General features: G+C 39.4%; 1 protein-coding gene across 1 annotated transcript in view; it reads left to right on the top strand.

Moving 5' to 3' along the window:
* ccnc (cyclin C) overlaps window positions 1–26,730 on the top strand; it is a 29,043-nt gene extending 2,313 nt beyond the window's left edge. The window contains exons 3-12 of the mRNA XM_067984780.1: window positions 382–466; window positions 3,753–3,822; window positions 6,184–6,235; window positions 8,298–8,353; window positions 13,870–13,905; window positions 14,310–14,401; window positions 15,553–15,620; window positions 17,174–17,253; window positions 20,688–20,806; window positions 24,344–26,730. Coding sequence (XP_067840881.1) covers window positions 382–466; window positions 3,753–3,822; window positions 6,184–6,235; window positions 8,298–8,353; window positions 13,870–13,905; window positions 14,310–14,401; window positions 15,553–15,620; window positions 17,174–17,253; window positions 20,688–20,806; window positions 24,344–24,398 — 713 coding nt within the window. The 3' untranslated portion in view covers window positions 24,399–26,730. The remainder of the gene's footprint in view (window positions 1–381; window positions 467–3,752; window positions 3,823–6,183; window positions 6,236–8,297; window positions 8,354–13,869; window positions 13,906–14,309; window positions 14,402–15,552; window positions 15,621–17,173; window positions 17,254–20,687; window positions 20,807–24,343) is intronic.
* The last annotated feature ends 214 nt before the right edge of the window (window positions 26,731–26,944 follow it).

Below are 26,944 nucleotides of genomic sequence, written 5' to 3'. Positions count from 1 at the left end.
TTGCAAATTGGTGGATTATAGCCACCATACCTTTCTCACACCAGGTCTTTCCATTTCCATGTAGAGAACACTGAAACACGGCATTTTATTAATCAGATATATAATAATATAGGGTGAAATATGCTGTAGCAGTGATGGCGGTGGGGAGGGGGATAAACACTGACTGGGAAATTGGTAGATGTTGGCCAGAGGGCAGGACTACAGTTCTAGGCTTAAAGAAAATCATTGTAAATTTTACATCTTGTGACTACAGTGACAAAAAAAAGTCAAGAGCTAGGTTAAGGTGTATGGTTGTGTCCCATCTGAATTTAATAAATTGTGTATGTCACTAAAGGGTAAGCAAACATTGTAAACAAACATTTCTTCTTGTCTCACCAATAGTAATCCAAGCCCTAGGGGAACACCTCAAACTGAGGCAGCAGGTTATTGCAACTGCAACAGTCTACTTCAAGAGATTTTATGCCAGGTAAGATGTTTATTAAATTAAATTTTACATTAAACTGTTCCATCAGTATACAGTACCCATTGGAACAAAACAAACCATTCACATTTGGTACTATGGCTTGCATATGTCTTAGTTCTCATTCCATTACATGTATACATTGTACAACCGGTGCGACAAAGGCATAAATATTTAAGAGCACTATAAGTTGTGTTAGTGATGTTTGTCTGACGTACCTGACAGCCACAGCAGCCACTTAAATGGTGTACAAATGGGTTCTTTGTAATCACTAAATTGATTCCTAGGATGAGCGATTGATTGAGCAGAATGGGCCTATATTCTCTGGAGCTATCATAGAATGGGTACAGCACAGAAGGAGGCCATAGAGCCCATGCTGGCTCTCTGCAAGAGCAATCTAGCTAGTCCCACTCCCCCGCCCTTTCCCTGTAGCCCTGCAAATTTTTTGCCTTCAAGTATTTATCCAATTCCCTCTTGAAAGCCACGATTGAATCTGCCTCCACCAACCTTTCAGGCAGTGCATTCCAGATCATAACCACTCGCTGTGTAAAAAAGTTTTTCCTCATGTTGCCTTTGGTTCTTTTTCCAATCACCTTAAATCTGTGTCTTCTGGTTCTCGACCCTTCTGCCAATAGGAACAGTTTCTCTCTATCTACTCTGTCTAGACCCCTCATGATTTTGTACACCTCTATTAAATCTCCTCTCAACCTTCTCTGCTCTAAGGACAACAATCCCACCTCCTCCAATCTGTCCATGTAACTGAAGGCCCCCATCCCTGGAATCATTCTAGTAAATCTTTTCTGCACCCTCTCTAAGGCCTTCACATCCTTCCTAAAATGCGGTGCCCAGAATTGGATACAATACTCCAGTTGTGGCCAAACCAGTGTTTTATAAAGGTCCATCATAACCTCCTTGTTTTTGTACTCTATGCCTCTATTTATAAAGCCCTGGATCCCTTATGCTTTTTTTAACCACTTTCTAAACCTGCCCTCCCACCTTCAACGACCTGTGCACATTTACCCCTAGGTCTCTCTGTTCCTGCATCCCCTTTAGAATTGTACCCCCTTAGTTTCTCTTGCTTCTCCTCGTTCTTCCTACCAAAATGTATCACTTCACACTTCTCCATTAAATTTCATCTGCCACGTGTCCGCCCATTCCACCTGCCTGTCTGTCTTCTTGAAGTCTATCACCATTCTCCTCACTGTTCAAGTCCAAGTTTTGTATCATCTGCAGATTTTGAAATTGTGCCCTGCACACCCAAGTCCAAGTCATTAATATATATCAAAAAAAGCAGTGGTCCTTGTACCGACCCCTGGGGAACACCACTGTATACCTTTCGCCAGTCCGAAAAACAACCATTCACCACTACTCTCTGTTTCCTATCACTTAGCCAATTTTATATCCATCTATTCTCCATGTTTAGAAGAATGAGAGGTGATCTCATTGAAAATTCTTAGAGGGCTTGACAGGGTAAATGCTGAGAGGCTGTTTCTCCTGGCTGGAGAGTCTAGAACTAGAGGTCATAGTTTTAAGATAAGGGGTTGGCCATTTAGGACTGAGATGAGGAAAAATTTCTTCACTCAGAGGGTTGTGAATCTTTGGAATTCTCTACCCCAAAGGGCTGTGGATGCTCAGTTGTTGAGTATATTCAAGACTGAGATTGATGGATATTTGGACACTAAGCGAATCAACGATTATGGGGATAGGGCGGGATAGTGGAGTTGAGGTAGAAGATCAGCCATGATCTTATTGAATGGCGGAGCAGGTTTGAGGGGCCGTATGGCCTACTCCTGCTCCTATTTCTTATGTTGTTATGTTCTAATTCTGTGGTGGGTACTGTGTATCAATATACATATAGTCTTATTATGCATTATTTATTTTGGTGTAAACTCTCAGTTGTGTACAGTGATAAATTCATTGCCCCATATCTGACATCCTGTGCCTGATGGCTGACTTTTTATTTTATATAAAATAACTCTCTGTAACCTCCTCCAGTCCTGCTACCCTCCGAGATCTCTGCGCCCCATCAATTCTGGCGTCTTGCACATCCCGATTTTCATCGCTCCACCGTTGGCAGCCGTGCCTTCAGCTGTCTAGGCCCTAAGCTCTGGAATTTCCTCCCTAAACCTCTCTGCCTCACTACCTCTCTTTCCTCCCTTAAAATTATTCTTAAAACCTACCACTTTGACCAAGCTTTTGATCACCTGTCCTAATATCTCCTTACGTGGCTCGGTGTCAAATTTTGTTTGATAACGCTCCTGTGAAGCACCTTGGGACGTTTTACTACGTTAGAGGCACTTTATAAATGCAAGTTGTTTATATATTCCCTAATCTAGCCAATTGATTGAACAAAGGCTGTGGACAATTTATGGCTTTACTGACTTTGGTATAGTTATGAACTTTGCACTCTGTAAAATACTTTATTTTATTTTACTAGAGTTCTATTAAATAGAATTAGACAGTGTTCCATTCGTTTTAAATTAGAGTCTACACAAGTTTTATTTAACAAAAATATCACTTTCCTTTCTATTAAATGTAAACTTGTGATATAATTGAAACAACAGTGTTTCTGACTTATTGGGTAAACACTTAGGACATCACACAGAGGAGCAGAGAGGTTTAGGGAGGGAATTCTAGAACTTGGAACCTGGACAGCTGAAGGCACAGCCGACAATGGTGAAGCAATGAAAGTCGGGGATGTGCAAGAGGCCAGAATTGGAGGAGCACAACAGTCTCGGAGGGTAGTAGGGCTGGAGGAGGTTACAGAGAGTTATTTTATATAAAATAAAAAACAGTCAGCTATCTGGCACAGAATGTCAGATATGGGACAATGAATTTAACGCTGTACTCATAGAAAGAAAGTAGGTGCATTTATATAGCGTCTTTTATGACTTCAGGATGTCCCAAGAAGCTTTACGGCCAATGGAGTACTTTTGAAGTGCATTCACAGTTGTAATATAGGGAAACACAGCAGCCAATTTGCACACAGCAAGGCCCCACAAACAGAAATGAGGTAAATGACCAGAAAATCTGTTTTAGTGATGTTGCTTGAGGAATAAATGTTGCCCAGAATATCGGAAGAGTTTCCCAACTCTTTTTCAATAAGTGCCATGGGACTGCTGGTGTGGGCACAAAGGCCTCGATTTAATGTCTCACCTGAAAGCACTACACTCTGGGATTTACTGTGGCTTTATCAATAGAAAGTTGAATTGTCCATTAAAACTTAGAGTAAATATTTTTGTTGTATTATGGTGAACAAACTGTTACTGAGACCTTCTTTTTCCCATTTCAGATACTCACTGAAGAGTATAGATCCAGTACTGATGGCTCCAACTTGTGTATTTTTAGCATCAAAAGTAGAGGTATTTTCAAATAATATTATGGTGTGATCCAGTTTCTGATTATAGATATTCAGATAGTAGAACCTCATCACCTGAGTTAGTAGTTATTGAGGTACAGTATTGTTCAAACTGGTTATGAATATTCCAATTTTTTTGAAAATTTATGGGGTATAATTGATAACCCAGGAGTGAATATAAGGCACTAATTTGTGGAGGTTTTCGGATAATGTTGTAAACTTTGAGATGAAACAAGCAGTTTCTAACAATTCTCTGAACCTTGAAGTGAAATGAATGCATTGTTATAGTGTTTTTGGGGAGCAGTTCTATTCCTTCGTGGGACAAGTTACCTAAAGGTGCCCTAAAAATATCCAGAGATGTCCTAAAATGGTATTTGCAACAGTGTTGCTGCACTCTGGGAAAATAGACATGAGTTAATGCAAAGGACCATGGATACCCAAGACAGCACTGCAAGGACAAAAGGATCTTTCACAGTTAGTAGCTGGTTCCAGTTAATTTCTGGAGCTACTTACATCCAGGATTGTTAATGTTCAGTGGAGAGTTATGTTGCCAAGTGTCTGGGATGATCTAAAACAAAGCTATTGTTGCTTTGTACTGTTTTGTGCCATTATTTAAAGCCAGAAAAAGTGAAAGTAGTTTTTACAACTAAAGAGCAGATCTAGCTTTCTTCAAGTAATTCAAAAATTGCTTATTATCAGTGCTTGTCTAAGGTATTGTCACCAAATAAAAGAATCCTTGCAAAGAGGTACATCAGATTGGTTGAAATGGTATTGAAAGAATTTACTTTGAGAATCTAAAGCATAAAAAGATGTTCAGGAATTTCTTAGGAGGTTCTCTTGATTGGCTGCCGTGGAATATGGTGGAAACTCTGGATAGATGCGCAAACGGGATTCCTGGTGATCTTCTGTCAAAGTTACAGCGGCCGAGCTGGAGAACCCCCGAAGTAATTCCCAGCGGGTACTTTTAACATAAGAGAAGTCAATCAGAGAAAAGAGAGAGAAGCCAGGGATTGCAAGATTGTGGAGAAACTTTAAATTTAAGAACTCTGTAGGTAAATAGGTCAGTGTGTCAGATGTATGTAAGAGTTAAGTTTCTGAGAAACAAAAGCAAGTTTAATGCTACCAAAAGAAAACAGACATCAGAAAAAGGCCGAATGATTATGACAACAGATACATTATGTTGATGTCCCAGAGGCCAACTTGGGCATCCCAGAGGGAAGCGAGACCACCGATCCTACTACACCAATTCAGAAAGATCTGGAAATCTTTGTTAAAGCTGTAATAAGATGAACTAACTAGACATTTAGAATATCCAGTAGATATACTAAATGTCTTTCTTATCCAGTAGACCGGTAGTCAAAGCTGTTAATTGTTGGCTAAACTAATATTGTTGTTTTTATGTCACTGTTAGACATTGAGTGCAATATCAACTTGTAATAAGTAGAGCCCAGTTGATGCTGAGTTACTGCAATACAATTGCACTACCTTCGTAACCTCATATTAATTATCAGTTAATAATATTTGCCTAAATACTTGCATACTCTTGCTGTTTAAGATTATGCTATTTGTATTGTCATAAGTGTGTTAATAAATGTTAGTTGATGATTTCATAGTCTGTCTTCCATTTTGATGACTTTGGCAAGAAGAGGTCAACGCATTCATTCGGTAGCTTACATGTATCCTAATTGGGGGGTAGGGGTGGCTAGTGTAAATGTTAATATAATTTGCACTGGTTGATAAAAGACAGTTCAAGTAAGCCAAATTTATGCTTCTAGTACTTCCCTAGATGTGGACTGTGATTCCCAGATGGTTCTTTGACAAGGAATTAAGATGAAGGGGTTAAAGATTTGTCTAGTTCATTTTGATTAACATTCCTTACAAGGTTTATTGGTTAGCTCATCTATGTTCTTGTACTTTTTAGACTTTATTTCCTGGATATCATGGTGAACAGCTGCTAGAATGTTATTTGTATGTGGTTTCCATGTTGAAAGATTAATGACTGTAATGTAATTTCTGCAATTGTGGAACCATAAGTTTATTATGGAGAATTAATATAAAACACATGTATAATAAAATATTCTTGTAACAAATTACAGCTGATACTGATAAATATAGGAAGCACTTGTTAAAGAGGAAGAATTGAATACTCCTGTTGTGTAAATCTATGCTGATGTAATTAATCTGATAAAAAGACTTGATTTCAACTGTACTTTGGAAAGGAAGGTAAAAGTTTAATCTGAATGTGTTCGCTACCCTATTTTTTGAGGTGCTGAAACTAAACTAAAGCATCCAAATGAATTTATTGCTATCTTTGTTATGTTATATTGGACATAACTGCCTGCTATAATCTACTTCTTGTTGTTAGGAATTTGGTGTTGTCTCAAACACTCGTTTGATTTCCGCTTCGACTTCAGTGTGTGAGTACAAAGGTTTTTTTCTATTAACAAAATCTTGAAATTTCAGAGCTAAAATTTCTGAATGCATAACCATGCAGTTATCAGAAGCTTTGCAGAAGATACTGCATATGAAGTTATTGAATTCTGTGTTTATGGCATGAGTGAAGAAAAGTGCATAACTTGTGAACAGTAATCACGAGTGAGCTGTGGAGGCTTCTTCACAAGTGAAATAAATGTGGTCAACAGCTTCATATTCATTTTTGTTCAATTTATGTATGGTTTCAAAATTTCAAAAGGGACAAATTTTTAAACTGTTTTTACTGCATATTTATAAGCCGTAGCACACAGAATGCTTAGGGCCTGTTGTCATCACAGTACTTGTCACATTATCAGTTGCTGTATGATTTTCGAAGATGTTGTTCAGGTGTGTGAGTTACTGGCAGCTTTTAATATGTGGGGAAGTTTGTTTGGTTGTATTTTATTTAGAAGGTCTTTGGCTAATTTTGATACAGGTTGTACATGTTGGTTTGTGAGTCATCTCTGTAATGGCTACTTAATGGAAACTTTTATACTGTTGACAATGTTTGAGGTCAGTCATGTTGAGAGGTTTGATCACAGACTTGTATTTTTAAACTGTCAATAGCTAGTGGGGAAGTTGTTGTGGCTGAATTATTTTGGAATTGTTTTTTAAAATGTATACATATTCCATAAATTTAAAATAATTAACGTTGTATCAGTATTGTTTTGGTTCACCTATGTTACATTGAGTTACATTGAGTCTACAGCACAGAAACGGGCCATTCGGCCCAACTGGTCTATGCCAGCATTTGTGCTCCACACAAGCCTCCTCCCTCTCTACTTCATCTACCCGTATCAGCATACCCTTCTATTCCTTTCTCCTTTGTGTGCTTAACTAGCTTCCCCTTAAATGCATCAATGCTATTTGCCTCACCTACTCCTCATGGTAGCACGTTCCACATTCTAACCACTCTTTGGGTAAAGAAGTTTCTCCTGAATTCCCTATTGGATTTATTAGTGACTATCTTATATTGTTGACCTCTAGTTTTGAACTCCTCCACAAGTGGAAACATTTTCTCTACGCCTACCCCATTAAAACCTTTCATTATCTTAAAGACCGCTATCAGGCCTTCTCTTTTCTGGATAAAGAGCCCCAGCCTGTTTAGTCTTTCCTGATAAGTATATGCCCTCAGTTCTGGTATCATCCTTGTGAATCTTTTTTGCACCTTCTCCAATGCCTCTATATCCTTTTATAATATGGAGACCAGGACTGTGCATAGTACTCCAAGTGTGGTCTAACCAAGGTTCTATACAAGTTTAACATAACTTCTTTGCTTTTCAATTCTATCCCTCTAGAATTGAACCCCAGTGCTTGATTTGCCCTTTTTATGGCCTTATTAACTTGTGTCGCTACTTTTAATGATTTATGCATCTGTATCCCGAGATCCCTTTGCTGCTCTACCCCATTTAGATTCTTATCCAAGCAATATGTGGCTTCCTTATTCTTCCTACCACCTCACACTTATCTGTTTTGAAATTCATTTGCCAATTACAGCCCATTCTGCAAGTTTATTAATGTCTTCTTGTATTTTAACGCATTCTTCCTTTGTATTAACTTTGTATTAACCCCCCAACTTCGTGTCGTCCGCAAATTTTGAAATTATACTTCTGATTCCCAAGTCCAAATCGTTGATGTAAATTGTGAACAACAATGTTGCTTGTTTACAGCACAGAAATGTTTGAAGCTTTAGCATGTTAGCTCTACGGTGCAGTCAACTAACCTGGTAATTTTGAGCTGGTATAATAGAGGAAAAATTGTGTATGGAGTACTAAAGACCTTTTCTATGTTTTTTGTAAAGCATAATTTCATGTTACTTGGATTACTGTATTCCATGCTGTGGAAAAAAAATTAGTTTCCTATGTATCTGCTTCATTAAATACTGTCATTTGTGAATAGAGAAAAACTAGAGAAAAGAATACTTATGCTGCATATATTCATATAAATCTGTTGGACTTGAATTTTGTTTTTAAATTTCTAATTTGTCACTTTTCTTTTACAATGTAGTGAAAACCAGGTTTTCTTATGCATTTCCTAAGGAATTTCCCTACAGAATGAACCATGTAAGTATCAAAGTTTTTCCTTTTTTAACGGCGTATAATCACTCATTAGATCCGTGGTCATTTCAATGATACTTGTCAAAATGGAGCTGATATTATCGAGGCTTCACTTTATCAGTAATCCCTTCCCTTTGGCTAACCATTGAAGTGGTGATTCATTTTGGGTGGGTTTTAATATGTCCACAATATTGCAGTAGGTTGTTACATGCCGTTCGTGCTTCATAGGACAGCCAATGAAATTAATTATATTAACAAGAAGCAGAATTTGAGGTTGGGAACCTTTGCATATTTAAGATGTATTTGTTAAGTCGTGAATTCCTATTTGAAGCATTGGTGTAATAATGTGAAACGCCCAAGTTCCACAGACCTTTCATCACCACAAATTTTAGCATTCAGATTTCTACTTTCAACGTTCCATTTAGATCATATTGTCGACCTTAACTTTACATTCTAAAGTGTATCTTCAAACTTAAAATTCTTTTTGCCTTTAATAAGGAAAACCTTGCCCAGCATTGCTCAATCTTTAATTTTTATTCACTTGGTTGTAAAACACCTGCTATCTGCTGCATTCTTACAGCAGTTCATTTCTAATAGTGCAAGATAAATGTTCATGGCATGTCACTTAAAAACATAATCAATGTTTGGATATTCTGATTAGGATAAAATAACTGTAACTCTTGCTTATGTACGGCGATTATAGAGACAGAAGAAAATCAAAAAGAAAATACCACGTTGCAGCATTGTTAAAACATTAAATATCCCCAATTAGAAATTAGTTTTAAATTTCACTCTGCAAACATATCAGTTATAAAATTTGTTAGTCTAAATGAATGTTTGCTTGTCTTCTACCTTTCCACCATCCCCCTTGACCACTCTGTTGGCTCTATGCTGTTAGAATACTTGTCTGAAATCCAGTATTGGATGTGCTGCAAGTTTTTTCTGCTAAATATTGGGAAGACTGAAGCAATTGCCTTCAGCCCGTGCCACAGGCACATCCCTCTCCTTGGCCACTGTCTCAGGCTGAACTGAACTGTTTGCACTCTTGGTGACCTGTTTGACCCCAAGCTGAGCTTCTGACCCCATATCCTTTCCCATCACTAAGAACGCCTACTCCATCTCCATTCTTGCCTCAGCTCATCTTCTGCTGAAACATATGTGCCTTTATCACCTCCGGATTTGATTTTTCCAATGCCTTCGTGGCTAGCCTTTCACCTTCCACCCTTCATAAACTTCAACTCAGCCAAAACTTGCTGCTGGTATCCTATCCTGCACCAAGTCCCTCTTGCCTATCGTTCCTGTCTTCCCTCATCTACAATGGCTCCCCCTCACCAATGCCTCAAATTTAAAATACTCATCCTTGTGTTTAAATCCCTCCATGGCCTTACCCTTCCCCCATCTCTGTAACCTTCAGCCCTACAAGACCCCTCCCTGAACTGTCCATTCCTCAGACTCCGCCCCACTATTGGCGGCTATGCCTTCAGCTGCCTAGATCCCATTCTCTGAAATTGCTTCCCATATCTCTCCACCTCTCTTTCCTCCATAAAGCCTACCTTATTGACCAAGCCATGTGTCACCTTTCCTTCTTTGGCTCATGGATTGTTCATTTTTCTCACGTCTCAGTGAAGTGCTTTGAACATAAGGACATAAGAAATAGGAGCAGGAGTAGGCCAATCGGCCCCTCGAGCCTGCTCCGCCATTCAATAAGATCATGGCTGATCTGATCCTAACCTCAAATCTAAAGAACACAAGAAGTAGGAGCAGGACCCGGCCACTCAGCCCCTGGGCCCGCTCCGCCACCCACAGGGCCTTGACCGATCCGAACTCAGCTTCATGTCCAATTTCCTGCCCGCTCCCCGTAACCCCTAATTCCCTTTACTTCTAGGAAACTGTCCATTTCTGTTTTAAATGTATTTAATGATGTAGCTTCCACAGCTTCCTGGGGCAGCAAATTCCACAGACCTACTACCTTCTGAGTGAAGAAGTTTCTCCTCATCTCAGTTTTGAAAGAGCAGCCCCTTAGTCTAAGATTATGCCCCCTAGTTCTAGTTTCACCCATCCTTGGGAACATCCTTACCGCATCCACCCGATCAAGCCCCTTCACAATCTTATATGTTTCAATAAGATCGCCTCTCATTCTTCTGAACTCCAATGAGTAGAGTCCCAATCTACTCAACCCCTCCTCATATGTCCACCCCCTCATCCCCGGGATTAATCGGGTGAACCTTCTTTGTATATCCTCGAGAGTAAGTATGGAGACCAAAACTGTATGCAGTATTCCAGGTGCGGTCTCACCAATACCTTATATAACTGCAGCAATACCTCCCTGTTTTTATATTCTATCCCCCGAGCAATAAAAGCCAACATTCCGTTGGCCTTCTTGATCACCTGCAAACTAACTTTTTGATTTTCTTGCACTAGGACCCCCAGATCCCTTTGTACTGCAATACTTTCCAGTTTCTCGCCATTAAGATAATAACTTGCTCTCTGATTTTTCCTGCCAAAGTGCATAACCTCACATTTTCCAATATTGTATTGCATCTGCCAAATCTCCGCCCACTGACCCAGCCTGTCTATATCCCCCTATAGGTTTTTTATGTCCTCCTCACTCTCCACTTTCCCTCCCATCTTTGTATCATCTGCAAACTTTGATATGTTACACTCGGTCCCCTTCTGCAAATCGTTAATATAGATTGTAAAGAGTTGGGGACCCAGCACCGACCCCTGCGGAACACCACTGGCTACTGGTTGCCAGTCCGAGAATGCACCATTTATCCCAACTCTCTGCTTCCTGTTTGATAACCAATCCTCCACCCATGCCAGAATATTACCCCCAATCCAGTGATTCTTTATCTTGAGCAATAATCTTTTATGTGGCACCTTGTCGAATGCCTTCTGGAAGTCTAAATACACTACGTCCACTGGTTCCCCTTTATCCACCCTGTACGTTATGTCCTCAAAGAACTCAAGCAAATTTGTCAGACATGACTTCCCCTTCATAAAGCCATGCTGACTTTGTCCTATTAAATTATGTTTATCTAAATGTTCCGCTATTGTCTCCTTAATAATAGACTCCAAAATTTTATCCACCACAGATGTTAGGCTAACTGGTCTATAATTTCCAGCCTTCTGCCTACTACCCTTTCTAAATAAGGGTGTTACAGTAGCAGTTTTCCAATCTGCTGGGACCTTTGCTGAGTCCAGAGAATTTTGGAAAATTATTACCAAAGCATCCACAATTCCTACTGCCACTTTCTTCAAGACCCTAGGATGTAAGCCATCAGGTCCAGGGGATTTATCCGCCTTGAGTCCCCTTTATTTTACTGAGTACCAATTCCTTAGTGATTTTAATCGTATTTAGCTCCTCCCACCCCCACCCCCAGTGCCCCCTTTTTGTCCAGTGTTGGGATATTCTTAGTGTCCTCTACCGTAAAGACTGAAACAAAATATTTGTTCAGCATTTTTGCCATCTCCATGTTTCCCACCATTAATTTCCTGGTCTCATCCTCTAAGGGACCTACGTTTGCCTTAGCCACCCTTTTTCTTTTTATATAACTGTAGAAACTCTTGCTATCTGTTTTTATATTTTTTGCTAATTTATTTTCATAATCTATCTTCCCTTTCTTAATCAATCCTTTAGTTACTTTTTGCTGTCTTTTGAAGACTTCCTAATCTTCTATCCTCCCATTAAGTTCAGCTACCTTAGATGTCCTTGTTTTTAGTCGGATACTATCCTTAATTTCTTTACTTAGCCACGGATGGCTGTCATTTCTTTTACACCCTTTTTTCCTCAGTGGAATATATTTTTTTTGAAAGTTGTAAAATAACTCTTTAAATGAACACCACTGCTCATGTATCGTCTTACCCTTTTATCTATTTTCCCAGTCCACTTTAATCAATTCCGCTCTCATACCATCATAGTCTCCTTTATTCAAGCTCAGTAAGCTTGTTTGAGAACCAACCTTCTCACCCTACAATTGGATATGGAATTTAACCATGTTATGGTCACTCATTCCAAGGGGATCCTTAACTAGGACATTATTAATTAATCCTGGCTCATTACACAGGACCAGGTCCAAGGTTGCTTGCCCCCTTGTAGGATCAGTTACATACTGCTCAAGAAATCCATCCCTAATACACTCCATAAACTCTTCCTCAAGGCTGCCCTGCCCAATTTGATTTGTCCAGTTAATATGATAGTTAAAATCCCCCATAATTATAGCTGTTCCCTTATTACAGGCCCCGACTATTTCCTGATTAATACTTCTTCCAGCAGAGTTGCAACTATTAGGAGGCCTAAATACTACGCCCACGAGTGTTTTTTTCCCCTTATTATTCCTTATCTCTACCTTTGGGACATTTTTCTATGGTAAAGACACCATATAAATGCAAGTTGTAGTTGTGTTACAATTGGGTCTTCATGTTTTACATTTTTTTCAAATTTAGTAACAATAGATTAAACAGAAACCATTTATGCCTAATAGAATTTGGTTCCATGTGTGTGCCTCTGACTAGGATCAATGCTTGAAAATTATTTGTGTATATATCCCTCACATTGTGATGATTTATAATTTGAGATATTTTAGTATGTTGTATCAACATAGTACTGTATTTAATGCTTATGAAAAATAGTTACATTTTCATTTGTCCTTCATCTCCTGTAATCTTACATCACCACAAAAATTACTAGAGCGGGAGCAATATGGAAGAAATTCCTGGCCCAAGAATTAGATTTCAGGTATCTTAATAATATGGTGATAACAAATGTATTATCTTGGTAGTCTCCCAACTTTTATCAGTTTGAAATGGGGGAACTTGACAAAAATCAAACCCTTTTGACGAATAAAGTGTTAAGAAGAAAACATATTTGACGTGTTAAGTGAGTGAGATTAATGTTTTATATCTCCAACCAATGTGACGCACTATTTTGGCTATATTTGTTGCATTGAAAATTTCTCTTGTGTCTGTTTCAGAACAGGGTAGGGGATATAGCTTTTTGTTTGTTCTATCACGCCATTTGGTATGCAGGATTTGATTTGTTCAATTTGCTATTGCCAAAATAATTCTCAAAATCAAGATAGAAAAATAAAATATCTTTATTTTGTGAATTATTTTCTCTCCATTCTTTTAGGTCCCCCTGGGGTGTATACAGTTGTACTAACAAGAATGCTGGCGTAATACCTGGTCCCAATGTTGTTCCTAAACAAGTACTACTGAGCTGTGCTTGTGTGTGTGACTTTCTCACCTATTCCTGCTATCCCTGCTCCAGAAATAGAGACTCCTGATAAACAGAGTGAGTGGAATCATTTCTCATCACAGTGGCTTTTAAGATATTCATTGATGTTATCTGTTAAATAACTTCTTTCCTTTCTCCCTCAAAATAAAATGCTTCACCTACAGATAGGCAGCAATCATCAAGGCATCAACAGCATCTCTTTATAGAATCTCCAGATAAAGAAAACATGTCTAACTTTGTGAAAGTGCATTAACTAATTTGGAAACTTTTATTTAATGTTTTACAGATATTGGAATGTGAATTCTATTTGTTAGAGTTAATGGTAAGTGCTTTGGATTTTTTTGTATTCATAAGGGATGTCACCTCTGGAAAATAGGCTACTTCCCTATTTCTGGCACCCAGTGTCAATGTCAAACATTCCCTGGTCAGTGTGACATTGCCATTTCCCACCATCCTTGTGCCCCTCTTAATGAGATTGCCATGTAATACATAGATTTGTACTATGGCTTTGCCAACTATGAAATAGTAAAATTCATTTCAAGTATGACCCTTAATGCCGCAAACATAGACTTCCATCTCTTCAGTTTAGGCTAGATTCAAACTCTAATCCCAGAAACGAAAAGACATTTTGCTAACTCAATTCACCATCCAGTTTTGGCTTTCTTTTGAAACTGTTATGGAGACTCACATGTCAGCTATTTAATACTATTTTACATTCTTTATAAGGATTGCTGTCTGATAGTATACCATCCATATAGACCGTTGATACAGTACGTACAAGATATGGGACAAGAAGACATGCTGCTTCCATTAGCATGGTAAGATTGTCTAATGATCAGTAGCCTTGATATGCACTATGCTAGTAATGGATTAAGGGAGTTTGCATTTATTTTATGGGTTTGTGTTGCTAAAGACTACGATTTCATTTTATATTTACAAATGCTGGGGATTTTTGTCTAGCTCTTTTTCCCTTCCTCCCAACAAGATGCTTTCTTTAGAAAGAGAGAATTTACATTTATAGAGCACAGTATCATGTTGTCAGGACTTCTCAGAGCGTGTTACAACCAATACATTAATTGCAGGACTATTTTTGATATATGAACAGTAATATTGTGACTGGTAGCTGTGCAGAACGGAACTGTTCTCAATCACTACTACTGGACTCCAGTTCTGAGACTTCTGCATTAAAACAGTAGAGCTCAAGAATGATAGCAGCAGTTACATTGTTGGAACTTTTTCACTTAAAGTTTTACATCGCCTGTTTTATGTTACATATCGATGATGAACAGCTCATTAGTAATCTGCCTGTTCTTCATGAGCATACCTAACATAATTCAGTGAAGATTAAAGAAGGAAAAATGAACTTGCATTTGTATAATACCATTCATGTCCTCAAGATGTCCAGTAATGCTTCACAGCCAATTAATTACTTTTGAAGTGGAGTTAGTGCTTTGTAGGGAAATGTGGCAGCCAATTTATACACAGTAGCGAGATAAGTGACCAATTAATCTGATTTAGTGGTGTTGGCAGTTCGCCAGGACACTGGGAAAACTCCCTGCTCTTCTTTGAAAAAGTGCCATGTGATCTTGTATGACCATCTGAGCAGGCAGACAGAACCTTGTCTCAAAGATGGCATCTGTAACAATGCAGCACACTCTCAGTACCGCACTGAAATGTCATCCTAGATTATGTGGGCCAATCCTGGAGGTGAGACTGCTAGCAACTGAGCCAAAGATAAATATAACATGATTTTTTTTTTTGTAGCTGCTACTTGTAGGAACATAAATACCAGAAATTGACTGGTATTTAGGTTGGGTGTAGATACGCTATTGTCATTGAGCTTTTGAGTTCTGGCAGTAAGGTTTATTGGAAATAGCATTGCTTAGCTTACAAGACAGATCAGTTATAAGTATTTGTAGTTACATTCTGGAAAATATCTTTTTAAAACTACATATCTTAACCTGCACAGGAGGATAGTGAATGACACCTACAGGACAGACTTGTGCCTCATGTATCCTCCATTCATGATTGCCTTGGGTGAGTATATAATCATTGGACTTGACATAAGTTTATTGGGTATCATCACTAATAAATCTAAATTTGTCATTCTTTCATGGATTTCTGAATTGATGTTTCCAACAGGAGTTAACAAATTAATACTACTAATAAAATCACTAGCAGTTCATGATAGGAATTTGTTTTAGATTTTATAACTATGTGACTTGCAGTTCAATTGTTAATATATTTGGAAGTTAATTTTGAATAGAATTCTCCATATCGGTGTTAAAATAAGGAACAAAGGATTTATTTTGAAAGACTAAATTATACTTGAGTCGGTATCCATTTCAGACTTGCTTGTATTAAACAGATGAACAAATTTATATTTTAGTTTTGCGGAGAACTGGAAGGAAGGGATGGATAAAATAGTGTTTTGATGATGTGCAAAAGCCATTAATAGTTTTTTGGTCATGAGATTAAATGAATACTTATCTGACAAAGCGAAGTATGCGGTCTGAAAACTATTTTCTTTTTATAATCTGGTACATTCAGACACCACCTTTAGCATTGCTGTAGTTCCTGCATCACAGTGACACTAAACATAATATGTAAACAGTGTCAATGGTAGATCGAATGGATCTCTGGTTCCGACTGTCTAATCCTGGCACTTGGTGGTTTCAGACCCAAACTGCAGATCCGAGACCTCAGTCCTGCAGTTCAGGTTCCTAAGGGCAAAGTTTAGGGGGCATAGGGAAAAAAAAACTTTCAAAAAATTATTCCCCACTTGGTTGTCCCTCCTTGATATGAAGTTTGAGCTAATTTCAGAAGTATAAAGATTAGCTAAACTGCCATGTGTTGAGATGCCGTGATGTTACCATCATATGACTCTCCAAGTTCAGACCAGGTTTTGGTGGTGTCTATGTGAAGGCGCCTGCATGAATGTGTTCAAACCGCAAGTGATCCTCGGTGTGATTTCACTACTGGGTTCCCTGGTGGAATATGAAGGCGCTGTAAATTAATTTTGTTAATGTATCTGCTAAACCAATAGGCTCTCTTCCTACTTGACCAAAAGGACTCAGACCTGTATCCTAAAACAGTATTGGCTAGCATTAACTTGGGTACCTACCAGTTCCTTAAATTAAAAAAAAAAGTGGCAATGCTTACCTGTGTTTTAATATTTTACTTAATTGACAAACTGTTATCCAATGTATTAGAATCATTGCAATTAGTAGACAATTTCCTGCTTTCTTTTTCAAAGTGATTGATGCATGCCCTGTTTCTGAGGTCCACATAGTCACATAAGTGTTCACATTTTTTTTTGTTGCTCGCTCACTCTTGCACAAAAGGATTAATCAGTGTCTGTGAGACAATCATATTTGCAAACTGGTTAATCCTTTTAAATTAGTATGTGGCTATGTAAACACCACTTGGAATTTGGATATGTAATTAACATAGGTTCGGTTTCATGTTGAGAATGCTGCAAGCACACCGCTTTATATATGGCTGTAATAGGGAGGAAACATGTAAACTGGTAATGTTTTGTAAAGAGCAAACAGATAGTAAGTTGAACTTACTTTGATTTCCCTTTACAGCTTGTTTGCACGTGGCATGTGTGGTCCAGCAAAAAGATGCACGCCAGTGGTTCGCTGAACTCTCAGTGGATATGGAGAAGGTGCTGTAATTGTGTAGAAATCAAAATTGATTGATTGCATTACCTTCTAATTTTCCAATTTGCAAAGTAGTTTTGGAAGGAATTGTTTAAAAATGTGAAACACAATCAGATATTACAAAATAGTATTGATTAATACTGGGTAAGCCTGCATGATTGTATCAATTGTTTAATCCTTCATACATCACTTGCACAAGAGCATAGTGATTGTCGGTGTCTGTCAAGACATCCACTAGTAGTAAATAAGAAAGTAGAAGAAGGTACCTTCTCAAACTCCAGTATACATTTATAGAAGTTTCAAAGCAGTGATCTTATTTGGCTGCAGTGTGTACCATCCACAGGATGCACTGCTGCAACTCGCCAAGGCTTCTTCGACAGCACCTCCCAAACCCGCGACCTCTACCACCTAGAAGGACAAGAGCAGCAGGTACATGGGAACACTATCTGCACGTTCCCCTCCAAGTCACACACCATCCCGACTTGGAAATATATCGCCGTTCCTTCATCGTTGCTGGGTCAAAATCCTGGAACTCCCTTTCTAACAGCACTGTGGGAGAACCTTCACCACACGGACTGCAGCGGTTCAAGAAGGCGGCTCACCACCACCTTCTCGAGGGCAATTAGGGTTGGGTAATAAATGCCGGCCTCGCCAGCGATGCCCACATCCCATGAACGAATAAAAAAAAATTATGGGTTCCATGATTATTGTAAACTTCTCAAACTTCTCCATTGTAGTTAATGGTATCACATTATGGCTTCGTAATTCCTTTATTATCCTTAATTTTCTGCATAGTAATTTTAATTGATATATTTTCAATTTGCTTTTTAAGTTACTAGTTGATCTCTCATAGCATTGTTCACAAAACATCAAGGGTTTAGTAGTGAGAGATGAAATACCTACTCGTGGGTTTCTTTGCTGAAGTTGTACCCTTTGAGATATTTATAATTTCAATCAACATTCTGGTGGCATCACTGTATCATAAATAAAGAAAGAACTTGCATTCATATAGCACCTTTCATCACCCTCAGGACGTCGCAAAGCACTTCTCAGTCAATGAAGTACTTTCTTTTAAAAAATGTATTCACTGCTGTAATGTAGGGAAACACAGCACCCAACTTCTGCACAGCAAGGTGCCATAAACAGCATTGAGATAATTAACCAACCAATCTGTTTAAGTGTTTAAGGCTGAGGGATAAATATTGGCCAGCACACTGGGAGAACTCCCCTGCTCCTCTTGAAATAGTGCCATGGAATATTTTACCTCTCCTGAGATGGCCTAATCCTACAGTGCAACACTCCATCAGTACTGCATATGGAGTGTTAGTCTAGATTATGTATTCAAGTCTCTTGAGTGGGGCTTAGAGGCAAGAGCGTTTTCACTGAGCCAAGGCTGACCGCTTAGCTCGAGGATCACATAATTCAGATGTTGCGGAGAGGAGGGGTATGGGGCAGCAGCCTGGGATGGAGTGGGTGGGCTAGGGGTTGGGCAGCTTAAGTGATACTGGTGGGTCTGGGGTTAGTGAATACTGTTTTGGGAGGTGGGGGGGGTTGGTGGTGAAGGGAAGTTAGCTGTGGCCTAAGGAGCATTTTTGGGTATGGGTTGGAGTGTGCGAGTGCTTATGGTGAGGGGGAAGGGACACGAGGGAGGGATAGAGATGATTTGGAGTACTGATAAATGTATGGGCCAGGAAAAACTTGTAGGATGGGGATGAGAAGTACGTATGGTGTCATTTGGAGGAGCAACAGGCAGAGAGGCAGACTCTGTGGAGTGGTATTGTAGGGTGGCAGCATTGAAGAGGGTTTGGGGCTTGGGAGAATTCTGGTGTCTGGGACTTGAGAATACTCAGCAGATTTGCAAAACGGAAGACATTTGGCGGTCATCAGTTGGACATAAAAGCTGGATCAGTGTGTAGAGGTGCAGGATTTCATCAATTGTTTCCCCTGCTTGGGCTGCACTCCCATTAGAGTTTACTTTTTAAAAATTGATTTCTCCAGCAGTTCCCAATGTGCTTGGCCTTGCTCTATCCAGAGCCCAAGCACTGAGTGCAGTTCCACAGTCAACCACCACATAGCGAACTCAAGAGTTGAAGTTGACAGATCTCTTTAGAAACAAAATTAATTCACAGGCATTGTGGTGGAGGGAAGGTCATGTACTAGCTTTGGGGATTGTGGTCCATTTAGCTTGTAATTTATATATAAAAATTTGATTGAGGTGGCCAGGGCTCAGTCTTGAGACCAGAGATGTTTGAGCCCTTACAGCATTTGCCAGGCTATGCATGGGGAAGTTGTTGGAGCAATTAGAAGATGAAATGAATAAGAATTTAGTAATCCCCTCCCCCCGCCCCCAACTGTTTATATTTTTTTGTGATCATTATGTTTAAAAAAAAATTGTGGATCTGTAGTGGTGGAAGGGAACAACATGGCAGCTCAAGAGATCCTATTACTGGGACACAGAGAATGGTTATGCCCATGACCTCCCACCTATATGTTATCTTTTGACACTGCACATACAGCAAGGAAGAACCGGATTCAGAAGCAGAGAACTAAAAAGTTCCACTAAAAAAGATATAGGATGAAAATATTGATTGAGATGTGCAAAAATGAAATCTAATTTCACTATTCAGTGTGTATGAATTAATTGACTCTTTTGTCCGATCCTTCATTTTCATTTTTTATCAACTAGAATTTCTTCCTGATCAATTCCTGTATTATAAAATTATTCTTTAATCTTTTTTATTTTTACCCAAGATTTGGCAGATTTGCCAACTCATACAATTTCCTGAATTCTTGCAATTTTTGTGAGGCTACAGTTTTGGTTCACTGCAGCTTTCAGCTGCACATGAACGTAGTGTTCACCGGTCCTCTACACTAGATCATCAAAAGGCAAAGTAGTATTTTAAAAGTATTTCGGAACTATGTAAATTAATTTGTAGAGTTCTTTTGTAATGTTAAATCCTTCCACCTTGATTTTCCCACATAAAACATTTATTTCCCTGAGTGATTTAAAAAAAAATCTAAAACTGAAACCTTTCGAGGAAATTTAAAGAACTGAAAATGTAAGTGCATTTTATTTTGAATAATTTTAATTATTTGTGTTGGCTATTAGCCCAGATCATGCTTTTTTAAAAAAATAAATGTTGATAGTTGTTACCCCCTACATTTTGCATCAATAAAGCCTTTCTATAAGAGGCCTGAGGCCTGGACCAATGTAGCAGCTACTGAGAGATTTCCAGTAAACAAAAAAAACAGATAAAGATGTTACTTCCCCATTCTACCTTTGAGTTGAACATTACCTTTATTAATGTATGCTGAATTGTGTTTACAACGTAACTGAAGAGAGAGAAATATTTGTATCGCACAAGGAACTTTACCTGTTTCTCTTCATTAGTTTTAAAGGAATTAGTTTTAATATTCTGGCTCTTGTTTGTGTGGGCAGATCCTTGAGATAATCCGAGTCATTCTGAAGCTATATGATCTATGGAAGAATTTTGATGACCGAAAGGAAATGGCTGCAATCCTTAACAAGATGCCAAAACCGAAACCACCTCCAAATAGGTATAGTAAACGACATTTTATTTGTGAGAGTTAGACTGTCTGAAGGGGGATTTAAATATAAGGTTAGACTCTCTGAATAAAGATTTGCAGTACTGGGTCAAAATTGTAGGATAAAAAGCTGTTTTTTGAGTTATTACAGCACAGTGAAGCCCCAACATCCAAAGTAAGCTATTTTGCTGCCAGTGATCCCTCAGAAAGTGATTTCCTAATTTCAGCTGCTAACGGGAGATTAGATGTTGCGCTGGAGGGAATATCTGGGTGAGTTGCCTATGCCTTCTGGTTAGATGGCAATTAGAGTTGTGGAAGTGGTTTCGTTTTTTTTTCATTCATGGAATGTGGCCACATAAAAGATTATTACTTAAGATAAAAAATCACGGGATTGGGGGTAATATTCTGGCATGGGTGGAGGATTGGTTATCGAACAGGAAGCAGAGAGTTGGGATAAATGGTTCATTTTCGGACTGGCAACCAGTAACCAGTGGTGTTCCACAGGGGTCGGTGCTGGGTCCCCAACTCTTTACAATCTATATTAACGATTTGGAGGAGGGGACCGAGTGCAACATATCAAAATTTGCAGATGATACAAAGATGGGAGGGAAAGTAGAGAGTGAGGAGGACATAAAAAACCTGCAAGGGGATATAGACAGGCTGGGTGAGTGGGCGGAGATTTGGCAGATGCAATATAATATTGGAAAATGTGAGGTTATACACTTTGGCAGGAAAAATCAGAGAGCAAGTTATTTTCTTAATGGCGAGAGACTGGAAAGTACTGCAGTACAAAGGGATCTGGGGGTCCTAGTGCAAGAAAATCAAAAAGTTGGTATGCAGGTGCAGCAGGTGATCAAGAAAGCCAACGGAATGTTGGCTTTTATTGCTAGGGGGATAGAATATAAAAACAAGGAGGTATTGCTGCAGTTATATAAGGTATTGGTGAGACCGCACCTGGAATACTGCATACAGTTTTGGTCTCCATACTTAAGAAAAGACATACTTGCTCTCGAGGCAGTACAAAGAAGGTTCACTCGGTTAATCCCGGGGATGAGGGGGCGGACATATGAGGAGAGGTTGAGTAGATTGGGACTCTACTCATTGGAGTTCAGAAGAATGAGAGGCGATCTTATTGAAACATATAAGATTGTGAAGGGTCTTGATCGGGTGGATGCAGTAAGGATGTTCCCAAAGATGGCTGAAACTAGAACTAGGGGGCATAATCTTAGAATAAGGGGCTGCTCTTTCAAAACTGAGATGAGGAGAAACTTCTTCACTCAGAGGGTGGTCGGTCTGTGGAATTTGCTGCCCCAGGAAGCTGTGGAAGCTACATCATTAGATAAATTTAAAACAGAAATAGACAGTTTCCTAGAAGTAAAGGGAATTAGGGGTTATGGGGAGCGGGCAGGAAATTGGACATGAAGCTGAGTTCGGATCGGTCAATGCCCTGTGGGTGGCGGAGAGGGCCCAGGGGCTATGTGGCCGGGTCCTGCTCCGACTTCTTGTGTTCTTTAGATTTGTGGTTGGGATCAGATCAGCCATGATCTTATTGAATGGCGGAGCAGGCTCGAGGGGCCGATTGGCCTACTCCTGCTCCAATTTCTTATGTTCTTATGTTCTCATCACTGGCAAGGCCAACATTTATTGCCCATCCCTAATTGCCCTTGAGAAGGTGGTGGTGTTCCCATGTGCCTCCTGCCCTTGTCCTTCTAGGTAGTAGAGGTCGCGGGTTTGGAAAGTGCTGTCGAAGAAGCCTTGGCGAGTTGCTGCAGTGTATCTTGTAGATGGTACACACTGCAGCCACGGTGCGCTGGTGGTGAAGGGAGTGAATGTTTAGGGTGGTGGATGGGGTGCCAATCAAGCAGGCTGCTTTGTCCTGGCTGGTGTCGAGCTTCTTGAGTGTTGTTGGAGCTGCACTCATACAGGCAAGTGGAGAGTATACCATCACACTCCTGACTTGTGCCTTGTAGATGGTGGAAAGGCTTTGGTGAGTCACTCGTCACAGAATACCCAGCCTCTGACCTGTTCTTGCAGCCACAGTATTTATGTAATTGGTCCAGTTAAGTTTTGGTCAATGGTGACCCCCAGGATGTTGTTGGTGGGGGATTCGGCGATGGTAATGCTGTTGAATGTCAAGGAGAGGTGGTTACTCTCTTGTTGGAGATGGTCATTGCCTGGCACTTGTGGGGCGCAAATGTTACTTGCCACTTATCAGCCCAAGCCTGAATGTTGTCCCGGTCTTGCTGCGTGTGGGCATGGACCGCTTCGTTATCTGAGAGGTTGTGAATGGAGTTGAACACTGTGCAATCATCAGCAAGCATCCCCACTTCTGACCTTATGATGGAGGGAAGGTCATTGATAAAGCAGCTGAAGATGGTTGGGCCTAGGACACTGCCCTGAGGAACTCCTGCAGCGATGTCTTGGGGCTGAGATGATTGGCCTCCAACAACCACTACCATCTTCTTTTGTGCTAGGTGTGTCAGCCGGTGGCTCAGTGGGTAGCACTCTTGCCTCTGAGTCAGAAGGGTCATGGGTTCAAGTCCCACTCCCGGAACTTGAACACAAAATCTAGGCTGACGTTCCAGTGCAGTACTGAGGGAGTGCTGCACTCTCGAGGTGCCGTCTTTCTGATGAGATGTTAAACCGAGGCCCTGTCTGCCCTCTCACGTGGAGGTAAAAGATCCTATGGCACTATCTCGAAGAAGAGCAGGGGAGTTCTCCCGGGTGTCCTGGACAATATTTATTCATCCCTCAACCAACATCACAAAAAAAAATCCCCCTGATTCCCATTGACTTCAATTTTACTAGGGTTCCTTGATGCCACACTTGGTCAAATGCTGCCTTGATGTCAAGGGCTGTCACTCTCACCTCACCTCTGGAATTCAGCTCTTTTGTCCATGTTTGGACCAAGGCTGTAATGAGGTCTGGAGCCAAGTGATCCTGGCGGAACCCAAACTGAGCATTGGTGAGCAGGTTATTGGTGAGTAAATGCCGCTTGATAGCACCGTCAATGACCCCTTCCGTCACTTTGCTGATGATTGAGAGTAGACTGATGGGGCGATAATTGGCCGGATTGGATTTGTCCTGCTTTTTGTGGACAGGACATACCTAGGCAATTTTCCACTTTGTCGGTAGATGCCAGTGTTGTAGCTGTACTGGAACAGCTTGGCTAGAGGCGCGGCTATTTCTGGAGCACAAGTCTTCAGTGCTACAGCCGGGACCCATAGCCTTTTCTGTATCCAGTGCACTCAGCCGTTTCTTGATATCACGTGGAGTGAATCGAATTAGCTAAAGACTGGCATCTGTGATGGTGGGGAACTCAGGAGGAGGCCGAGATGGATCATCCACTCGGCCCTTCTGGCTGAAGGTAGTTGCAAACGCTTCAGCCTTGTCTTTTGCACTGTCTTGGTTGGAGAATGTTTTTAGAAGACATGAATACAGCAGAGAAATAGCTTACAAAAAATGTTTTTATAATCTTTTTGCAAATTTGGAATCAAGATATTTTGTTTTCACTGTTAAATTTCTTTTCTTCCTCTCCGTCATAAACAGTGAAGGAGAACAGGGCCCTAATGGCAGTCAAAATTCTACCTACAGCCAGTCCTAAGAAACTAGCAGTCTTGTGTACCAAAAGATGTGGAACGAAGTGGATTTGGACTATCTGATAGACGAGGAAATTCCTTTCACTTCATAAAGACTTTCTGCCAGTAAGCGTGGTGGAGGGAAGACACTTAGTGTGGTGTGTGAGACTGGACATGAATTATCACAATTATTCAAAGAAAGAAAAGCTATCGTCGGAATTACTCTTAAGAGTTGCTGCTGCAAAAACAAACACTTGAGTTTCATTTAACTTTATGTTTGTAACTTTATGTCATGTCTTTTGGAGGGGGCATTCTAATTATTGTCTTTCTCAAGCTGTGCTTTAGAATTGTGTGTAATAAAATCTACACCAAATTATAAGATTCATGCAGATTGCCCAGTTCAGTTCTGAATTAAAATCCAAGAAAAAGTAGCTGAGTAATTAGGGTGGACAGGGGAATGATGCAGTGGTTTAATTATATTTGTAAGCTCCTGAAAATCATTTCCAGACAGTACATTTCTTTATACCTTTTAAAAAAAACAAAGTATTGTTTGGTACTTGAGCTGTTACATGGAATTAACTTCCCGTAATTATGAAATGCAATCTGTGGAGGTTGGGATAGGTATATTTCTAACTATATAGCCAGGACAAGGTTTAGACATCCCACTCAAGTTTCCAGATATAATGCTAGGCATTGATTCTTCATATTTTAAAAGCTTTGGAGTAAAACCCTTATTTCCTCATTTTACTTTATGTTGTTTAAAAATTAAAATCTGAAGAAATACCATTTTGAAAGTGGAACTTTAAAAGGGGTTACTTCCAGTTTGGTAGATGCAGTACTCTATTGCAACATTTTGGTGATATAGCAACCAATCTTTGAGATTGGCCCTTGCATCTATATAAAATGGTCATATAGGATAGTCACTTATGGTCATAGTAAGATTAAACTGTTATTTTGGCTACTTTATTTGTTAATGTGGCTATCTGGTCAAAATCAATAACTTGAGTAGCTGGCTGAACTTTAAAAAAAAAATCTAAATGGTCTAGTGCCAATAGTGAGTTTGCTGGCTGCTTTTTGACTGTCTGGTCATGGATGGAGCATAAGCATGCATACTTTGTGTATTTTCTGTTCATGTCTGGCTAAATTGTGTTCCCCCATATATTGATGTTTCCTTCTCCCCCACCTTTCTTGTTTTTGGATTATATCATTGTATTTTTATTTTTAAAATTTGCCAGCATTTTAGTGGCATCAATTTTTAATGCTGAATTCCTTTTTATAAAAGTATAATTGTACCAGATTATTTATGTGATTGTGAGATTACAGCTGTTGTTCCTACATTATAATGGTGACTACACTTCAAAAGTACTTAATTGGCTGTAAAGCGCTTTGGAACATCTTGTTGTGAAAGGCGCTATATAAATGCAAGTCTTTTTATCAGGTCTCTGTTACAGAGAATGATATATATACACATTTGTGTGGACAAGGGCATTATTACAGTTGGTACTTTTTGAGCCATCCTAAAACATGACTGTTTTTAATATCTTTGTGACTTTACTTGTGGGGAAAAATTTGCATTTTCTGAAAGTACAGTGTAGTTGAGACAATCATGGAAGTCAGTAGAGACCATTACACTTTACAGTGAAGAGCAACAAACTTTACTACTGACAAATTCTTAGAAAGCACATTTTCAGATGTCTTTTTGCTATTAAAGTGAATTGTAAAACTAATCTTACAAATTGTTGTGCATTAAAGTGGACAAGTCTGATCCAGATTGTTTATGGGTTTGTGGCAAATAGGATTTGTTTTTGCAACTGCCGTCACTTATCTAAGCCCGTAAACCAACTGTCATTATTGATGTAACGTTTTAATGACATGCTTGAAATGTCTTAGACTGAATCTTTAACCTACCACAGAATACAGCATAGCTATGGACTAGCAGAGCTACAATTGCCAAAAATAGAATTGCTTGAACAACTTGTTACCTGTGGTTTTCACTGTAGCACATTAGTGTTGCAAGGGTGGTGCTTTGACTTAAAATATCTACCATATCTGTCCTTAAATAGAACTATCTGTGGTAGTTTAAATACTGGTCTAAGGATGCCTTATAGCAAGTTGCTGCTGGTTACAAAATTCAAAGACTTGACTTTTTGAGATCAAGGTGACCGAACATATCATGTGTCTGTTAACCATCTACGCTTGAATAGACTATAAATGGGAATGCAAATTAAGCATTCGCTATTTCTCCAGTAGTTTAAAATGTGGAGATTTTATACTTCTGTTCAGTAGATGGTGACGTTTACAAAAATGTAAAGATGTTCAAAATAAAGCATCTTAATAGATGGGTCTTTGTAAATTTAATATTCTATATTCATTGTCTGTAGGGTTACATACCAAGTTCATGCATCATAAATGGTATGCCATGGAGATGCAGAACATGTTTCTGCCTGAAATTACTCTAGTATAAAATTCCAGATCTTGACTGTTGAGTTAGTTGGAGGTGCTAAGTGAGTTTCTATCGGAGGATGGGATTATGGGAATTAATGTGCATTTCTTCCCCTTCTCTTACTGTTGC

The sequence above is a fragment of the Heptranchias perlo genome, chromosome 5 (genome assembly GCF_035084215.1).
Source record: "Heptranchias perlo isolate sHepPer1 chromosome 5, sHepPer1.hap1, whole genome shotgun sequence".
NCBI classification, from domain to species: Eukaryota; Metazoa; Chordata; class Chondrichthyes; order Hexanchiformes; family Hexanchidae; genus Heptranchias; species Heptranchias perlo.
The sequence above is the reverse complement of the archived record's forward strand: the minus strand, read 5'-3'. Positions and strand labels throughout refer to the sequence as shown.